Source organism: Cebus imitator, unplaced genomic scaffold, assembly GCF_001604975.1.
Source record: "Cebus imitator isolate Cc_AM_T3 unplaced genomic scaffold, Cebus_imitator-1.0 Scaffold180, whole genome shotgun sequence".
Taxonomy (NCBI): domain Eukaryota; kingdom Metazoa; phylum Chordata; class Mammalia; order Primates; family Cebidae; genus Cebus; species Cebus imitator.
Window position 1 is genome coordinate 1,215,826 of NW_016107495.1, and position 8,473 is coordinate 1,224,298.

Below are 8,473 nucleotides of genomic sequence, written 5' to 3' on the forward strand. Positions count from 1 at the left end.
AGCCTCCCACAACATTCTTTATCAATACCTGTGACTCTCCAGAGCCTTCATCATCAAAGAAATACCTAACAATGGTACCATCTGCATGACCAGAGAGAATTCCTTTCCCAGAGCAACTAAAAAAAGAGAAAGGAGAGAAAAACAGGAAAAGAGTATTCTATCTCACCACGAAAGCCCCTTTCTCTGTGGAACACAGCCCTGTCTGTGGTTCCTGCCACCAGTTCTCCTGCCTTTCATACTATGGTCATGCAGTCCAGACTTCCCCACAGCGCTTTCCTAACACTTCCAGACTCTTGTGATATTATTCCTCTTTACTCACTTTGTTGTCAGGGACACCACATAAGACTCTGTCCCATAGATGGTAGAGGATTTATTAGTTTTGGTGTTTGCTAAACGAACCTGAAAATGGAAAAATGGACACAAGTATTGCTAGGTTATTTAAATGTAACCAGGCCATAAGAAAAAAAGGAAAAACTATCACACAAAACTGGTCCCTATGCATTCTCCCCAGTATACAACTTGATCCTAAGAAACAGGATGAACCATATTCCTCTCTCCAGAACCATTTTCCCAACCACCCCCTCTATTGTATTTCCCTCTTTTACCTTCCCTTCAGCCAGTCCGAAGACAATGATGTACTCTGCGGGCCACTGCAGACAAGTGACAGCACTCTGCATGAAAGGACATGATTAAACTGCTTTGCTTTGTGTCCGTTCAACTCAACTGTGTGGGCCAGCACATTTATAACAACTTGAACACCCCACCACACACCACCACCTCAATCCCCTACAGGGAAGGGACACAACAGGGCTCTGAGGAAGAAAGCAGGTGACCATGAGCAGCCACGAAACACCGTCCTTGCAGCAGGAAAAGTCCAGATTCAGATGTTAGAAATGCAAGTCCTGCATTTCTACTATATCTACTATACAAATATATCTACTTATATATAAGTAGATAGATATATTGATATAGATGATATATATAGATATAAGTAGATATATTGATAGATGTTTGCTCATCCTAAGCTTCCAGGGACTGGTCTGAACTTTACCGTCTGGATGAACTTGTTGCAGATGACTTTCTTGTCACCCCTGCCAAACAAAAGGAGGGGAGCATATTTAAAACCACGTCCATAAACAAATTGCCAAAAATGATGCTGAGGGAAGAGAAGAAAGAGCAGATTTTTCCCTGGCCCAGTAGTGTTTCTGACTACTTTGTAGGAGCCCTGAAAGGAGGCATATGAGGGAGGCTAAGGAGTTTCAGAACAGTAACAAAGATGCAACATCCCTCTGGGCTTCCAGGATCTCACAGGGCCTCCTGTTGACCTTGGGGTGATTCCTCCAGGGATGGGATTGCAGAACACATGGGACAGGCGAAGGTAGAAAAGCAACAACAGACTCCAGAAAGTGCCCTCAATACCCAAGCGTGGCTTCTCATCCTCTTCATTTCCCCTCCCCAGAGAGGCATTTCTCTTGCCTTTCTCTTCTTTCCTGGGCCATCCCATCTCCCAGCCTCTATCCTCACCAGTCTTCTCCAATCTTGTAGACATAGATGATGTTGTCAGTCTGTCCTATGGCAATTTTAGTGGAATCAGGAGAAAAGGCCATGCCCTTCACCATGTAGCTCTTCCTGCCATACTAAAAGTTAAAAGAAAAAAAAAAAAAAAAAAAAAGAAAAAGCAGTAATGAGTATACATGAAAGAGAAAAGAGAAAAAAGAAAAAAAGGCACATGTGTGCTCCTAAGGGGGCTTGGGGATTTATACTGAGAAAAAGGTGGGGTACCCCATTTCCTATACCTAGGAGGCAGACTAGTCTTCCAGGTTTGTATGACCCTATCAGTAGGTTAAGGTATACATGAATACACTCTTTACCTTCATGTCAGCTGGTTTGGTGGAGAATTTATCTCTCCGTTCTCCATGTTCATCATACAGCAAAACCACTCGGTCCACTGTGCAGACAGCAAATTTGGCATTGTTCTGGGACCAAGCCATGCAGGTCACCTTTGCAGCTCCATCCTGCAGAGGCAAAGGGGTAAAAGCAAACCCATGTGCTGGTCTAGAATGTTAAAAGCATTTTGAGCTCCATTAATTCTAGTGTAATTCTGGTCAATTTTCTTCCTGTCATGGTCCTATCCTCAACATAAAGAGGTGCCTGTGGTCCATCCTGGTCTCCGAGGCCTTCAGATCCTAGACTGTGAGAACCGTGTGCTTCTAGAGACTCATATGCAAATGTACTAAGAGGCAGTGTGCTAAGTCAACTGTATCAATGAATCACTGCAACAGCCTCCTCATTCCCTTAGATGCCAGGTCTGCTACTGAAATAAATTCAATTTGTCTGGTAAGTTTTGATTTCTAGCCGTTCATTCAATTAATATTTTTTGAGCACTTTATTGATCAAGGCATTTGGCCAGGGGCTGAAAGAAAGACAAAAAGAAAACATAGATTTTGCCTTCAGGTCTAATAAGATGGTGCAAAATAGGAAAAGTCCCATTAAAGTATGTATAAAGTGCTGTAACAGTTTGGAGAAGGCTGAGAGGATTTTATGCTTAAATTATCAAAATTAAGCTTTGAAGAATGAATGCAGTTGAGAGGAAATTATCTGAGATGGGAGGAATGGCAATGAGCAAAGGCAAGTTCTGGACAAGAAACACGAATTTAGTTTATTTAAAACTATTATACCTTATAAATAATAGAATAGGAGGGGTAAGGCAAGAAAAATGTACCAGCTCAGGAAGAGTCTTTGAAGCCAGGCAAAGGAGTTTGGGCTTATTTGGCAAGAAAGGGAGAGACAGTGAGAGTTCTGGATAGGAGGAGTGAAATAATTAGAGCTGAGACTCAGGATAAACAATGCCACTTGTTTTTCCTCTTACCTACCCACTTCACAGAAACCTAAGTTAGAAGTTATCTCCAGGTGAATTATTCTGACCAGACCTGACCCTTCCAACACTAGCTCTGCTCCTGTATGGTTCTGCTACTAAAGGTTTCCTTCCTTGAAATCAAAATATTTATTCTGCTTTTCTTTTGCTCCAATTGTTTGAATTAATTACTTGGACACTAGAGTTCTTGCTTAAAACATTGACACTTTTCACTCCAAACTCACCTATCTCCAAAGTCAGAAGTAAAAAGGCTCTTTTCCCCCAAATCCTCAAACCAGAAAATAGCCACACCACCAACACTATCACCCTCTAACTCTTTATTACATTAGGTTAGAAGGGCTGAGGGCTCCTCATCAACTTTTGCTGATCCTCCTGCTTCATCGCTTTGCCCAATCCTGGACATTCAGCCCCACCTGCATCATGACATCATCTTATTTGGAGAGACTGAAGGAGGATTTCATTTCCAATTTTTCCATTAGGGCAAAGAGATTTTTAAATTACAGATTCAAGGGACAGCCTGCTAAGCAAAGAGCACAAATCATTTTTTTTTTCTTTCTCCAACTAAGGAGAAAGTACAACTCTCTTTTGTTCTAATTTCCTTCTTTTTTTTTTTCTTTGAGATGGAGTCTCGCTCTGTTCCCCAGGCTGGAGTGCAGTGTCACAATCTCAGCTAACTGCAGCCTCTGTTTTCTGGGTTCAAGCAATCCTCCTGCCTCAGCCTCCCAAGTAGCTGGGACTACAGGTGTGCGCCACCATGCCCGCCTAATATTTTGGTATTTTTGGCAGAGACAGGGTTTCACCATATTGTCCAGGCTGGTCTTGAACTCCTGACCTCAAGTAATCCACGAGCCTTGTCCTCCCAAAGTGCTGGGATTACAAGCGTAAGCCACTGTGCCCAGCCTGTGTTCTAATTTCCTTCTATTGTCCATATGCCACACCCTCTGTGAAGCCTTCCTGATTCCCATAATCAATTAATTCTCCTTTCTCTACAATATGTACCTCGGTAGATTGTTTTATTAAGTGAAGTACAGAATAAAATAATAAGAGCTTGCCTTTAATAAGCACTTACCATAGAATAAGCTTTTTGATAAGTGCCAGACAAGCATAGTCTCATTTCACCTCGTAACACTAAGGTAGATGCTACATTTATCCCCCTTTTACAGATGGAGGAATGGAAGCCCAAAAAGATTAAGTAATTTGCCCAAGTTCACATACACAGTTTGTGAGTGGTAGAACCATGATTTAATTAATTATTTAATTAATTAATTTTTTGCAACAGAGTCTCACTCTGTCACCCAGGTTGGAGTGCAGTGGTGCAATCTTGGCTCTCTGCTGCTTCAGCTTCCTGAGTAGCTGGGATTACCGGCATGCACCACCATGCTCAGCTAATTTTTGCATTTTTAGTAGAGGCAGGGGTTCACCATGTTGGCCAGGCTGGTCTTGAACTCCTGACCTCAGGTGATCCTCCTGCCTCGGCCTCCTAAAGTGCTAGGATTACAGGCATGAGCCACTGTGTCTGGCCAAGAACCATGATTTAAATCCATGTATGTGTAAATCCATAAACCACAATCCCAATTTCTTTACTTAAGATGCCCTAGTACATATTACGCACTCAATTATGGAACATCTTATTTATTTTTGAGACAGAGTCTTGCTCTGTCACCCAGGCTGGAGTGCAGTGGTGTGATCACGGCTCACTGCAGCCTCGCCTCCTCGGTTCAGGAGACCTTCTCACCTCAGTAGTTGGGCCTACAGGTGCTCACTGCCATACGAGGCTAATTTTAAATTTTTGTGTAGAGGTCTCGGACTCCTGGGCTCAAGTAATCCTCCCATCTTGTCTTCTCAAATGCTGGGATTACAGGTGTGAGCCACTGTACCTGGCCAGACATCTTTGTCTAGCTTTGTATTATTATGCCCTTTGAATTTTGAATGTCCTTTCTCTTGTCTATCAATTTTTCACACTGCTTTTCAGTTTAAAATGCTCTTTTGGGTATATTACTCTATCTTACTCTTCCCCAAGTCCCCAAAAGTTGCTATTAGTACTCATGTTTTCCAAATGAAGAAGCTGGTGAGTGCTCAGAAACACCGTATAATAAAGGCTAAAGTTAGAGATAACAGGTCATTTGCTTAAAGATGTGGTGGCCAGCCTGGGCAACATGGGGAAATCCCATCTCTCCAAAAAAACAAAACAAAATAATAAATAATTACCCTGGCATGATATCACATGTCTGTAATCCCAGCTACTCAGGAGGCTGAGGCAGGAGAATAGCTTGAACCCGAAAGGCGGAGGTTGCAGTGAGATCGCACCACTGCACTCCAGCCTGGGCTACAGGGCAAGACTCTGTCTCAAATAAATAAATACATAAATTAGTGGTGGATCTGAAATAAGGAAAAGGCAAGAAATTTAAAAAGAAAATAAGAAAGTATGGTGGAGCTAGAACTTAAATTCTGGTGTGCTAACTCCAAAGCTCACCCTTTCTTCACCATGTTCCAGGGCTCCTCCCCTAGGTCTCTACCATCAGTATACACGGCTCGGTCTTTGCACTCCCCCTTCACGGCTTGCACCTAAGGCGCTGATTTAATTATGGGTAGATGTATACTCGCTGCTTACACGTGCACCTCTCCCTGTAATACGAGCCTCCAGAAGGCAGGGACAATAAGTCGGGTGGTTTGGAATTCCTTCGAGCGTCAGCACGGGGCTGGGGCCTGTACACGATTGATGTGAATGAAATGTAAGGAAAGCTTAGCGCTGCATCGCACCTCCCGAACACTATCGACAGGACAGGGTCTGGATCATCGCTATATCCTTTACGGCCTTCTGCACACAGTGGGAGCTCAACATCATTAAACTTCAGTTTCCCCACCTTTCTCGGAACATAAAGCGAAAGGGGGAGGGACAGGCACGCAACTCCTCACCTGAGGGCTCAGCAGGGTCCTCAGGTGCTTCAACTGCATGACGCACACCTGTCTCTCAGGTGCTACCAGATAGCGACAACTCCCGTGGTTACCTGGACAACCCGCCACGCAGCCGCAGCGACAGCCGCGGACGCTTACGCGACCGGAGCGCAACACGCGTCGCAAGGTCACACGTAGCTTTGCGACGAAGCAAACAGAGCGTGCGCAAGCGCGGTGAGATCTGGGGCGGGCCCTTGAGAGGGATTGATGAATGCTCTTCTGGACCAATCCTGTTGCGCATGCAAACCCTAACTCAAGCCCCGCCCACAAGCCTTCGGCTAGGACTTCGCCCAGAAGTCCTAAGTCATCGCGGTCCGTCTTGCTTTTTGTCATACTTGACTGCTGCGGAGTGCACTCTTTTAATCCTCACAGCCCTAGAGAAAAGCAGGGCAGTTGGTATTACAGTCCTTTTGCAGTTGACGGAATTGTACCCAAATAGGTTACATGACTCGCACGGGATCGAAAGGCTAATAACGATAGCTAATGATGAATACCCAGTATGTGTCTGCCAGGTACTGTGCAAAGTGTTACACATGCATTTGTGTCATTTAATCCCGAAACCGCCTTTTGAAGGGGATAGCATTATTATTAGTCTCATTTTACATAACAGGAGACTCAGGGCACTTGCTCAAACTAACACAGCAAAGGACTTGGAACTGGGATTCAACCCAGAGTTGGTAACTTTAAACACATTTTATGTTCCTTCTCAACTCCTAGCTCGCTCTGTCCATGCCGTGTTACTATAACCTGTGACACTCCCATCCCAATAAAGGATGATATTTATTCTCAGAATCTGAAAGATGAGTGTTTTGGAACCAGCTGCCAGAGAAACGTAAGGTGCCCTACTTCCAAATTGGGTAATGGTGGGTTAAAGACTGCTGTTTACATTGGAATGCTTTTATGGTTCAGTTTTGAGGACAGACCAGACTTGGCTCACCTGATAGTTGTCTTGTGATACCTGAGGTTGGAGGTTGGTTAAGTAGAAAAGATATTGATTTGTTGATCTTTGTTTGGATTGGAGTTCCTTTCCGAATTTTTGGCCTATCTTCTAACATACCAGAGATATTGAAATGCAGAAAAGGAGTTATAAGCCTGCTCTGAAATGATCCAAAGCCGGGAAGATCTGTGACTCTCCAGAAAGTGTAGCATATGCTCTCTAGGAAGATTGTGGGTCCAGAAGCCTACCTCCACAGTGGTTGCAAATGTCAACAGGTGTTTGTCTCATGGCCACCAACCACCCCTTAGAAAACAGGAAAGAGTAGAGGAGAGCCTCTATTTTCATAGGAAACAAGGAGGCCTCAGAGCTCAAATGGTAATTCTTTTGACAGGGGAGTCCCAACCCCTCAGTTTTATTTTCAGAATCTTCCTCTGGATATGGTGGCAGAGCATGAATATAAACTCATTTATGATTTACAGTTATTATTGACTTTGACTAAACAGAGACAGAGAGGAAAGGGAATGCAAAGGAGGGAGGAACAGACACAGGAACACATAGGATAGGAGCATGTGGCACCAGGAATCCACGAGAGTAGCTGTCGGTTCATTAGTCCCCAAGACACTGCTTAGTCCTTATCTGACCATTAGCCCAGGGTTGATGGAGGAGTCAGAAGAATAAGTGGTGAGGAGCTGTGCTGTTGATGCGAGCAGTGAAGATACAAAAACTACTGCCCTCTCATATGACATGCCTTAGTTTCCAGTGGTCCCGGAACTTACATCTTTCTCTTGTCTTTTTCCCCTTCTCACCCAACAAAGCAACAGAATCTGGGGTTCTAGTTTTCTACACCTCTTCTTCCTGGTCCCTATCCCAGGGTGGAGTGTTATTACACCTTGCAATGAGAATCTGCTCCTGTCAAGTAGGTGGTGGTGTGAGGGGCCCTTGGAGGGTCAGGAGAGAGACGAGGTGAGGAAATGTCTTCAGCATACTACACAGTCAGCTCCGGTTTGCCCAAGAACCTTTATTGGAAAAATGTCCAAGGAGTGAGATCACTGGCAGCTGAAGGGGCTGCCAGGTGAGGGGGGAGCACCTGAGGCTCCATGGAAGACATTGGAGTAGTGCAGTGCAGTATCTGCCTCTAGGCTGCGACAATTCCTTTTGTTTGCTGGGGAAAGAGGAGTACTCACAGAAACACGGCTCTCTGAGGCCCAGAGGCAAGATGTGGAGCCAGCTGGGGCTGCTGAGAGTCCTGATACAGGTGGAATGGGGCCCCCATTTGGGACCTAATGGGATAGGGTAGAACAAGTGACTCTCCCCTGGACCAGGGGATGGGAGGAGATATCCCAACTGATATCCGCTCCCCAGGTCCAGGGGCACAGACTCTTAACAGACTGGCTCTGCTCACAGTGGAAAGAGGATGGGTACCAGGCCTGAGATTGTGGGCATGTCATTACCCTCTGGGAGTGTCCAGCAGATCACCATCTTGGGCTTTCCCTGACCCCACCCCCATCCCCAAGTTGTTAGTGCAGCTCTCTTCTGGGTGTGTTTCTTCCCTCAAACGTCGATGGTGTTGATGGATGGTGACTTTTTCTGTGAAAGAAAATGGTCTGAGTCTCAGTTTCAGGAAGGTAATAGGTGCTGCCCTTTCTCTCCAGCCTCCCTCATCCCAGGTCTTCCATTTTCATCTTTTTCTGCCCCTCTTTGACCTT

At 44.9% G+C, this 8,473-nt stretch overlaps 1 protein-coding gene across 1 annotated transcript in view; it reads right to left on the reverse strand.

Moving 5' to 3' along the window:
- The window catches only part of IFT172 (intraflagellar transport 172), a 44,776-nt gene extending 38,792 nt beyond the window's left edge, over nt 1-5,984 (reverse strand). Inside the window, 7 exon segments of the mRNA XM_037744650.1 lie at nt 29-116; nt 320-399; nt 606-671; nt 1,052-1,091; nt 1,525-1,637; nt 1,872-2,015; nt 5,792-5,984. Of these exon segments, the coding sequence (XP_037600578.1) occupies nt 29-116; nt 320-399; nt 606-671; nt 1,052-1,091; nt 1,525-1,637; nt 1,872-2,015; nt 5,792-5,830 (570 nt within the window). The 5' untranslated portion in view covers nt 5,831-5,984.
- Between the last annotated feature and the right edge of the window lie 2,489 nt (nt 5,985-8,473).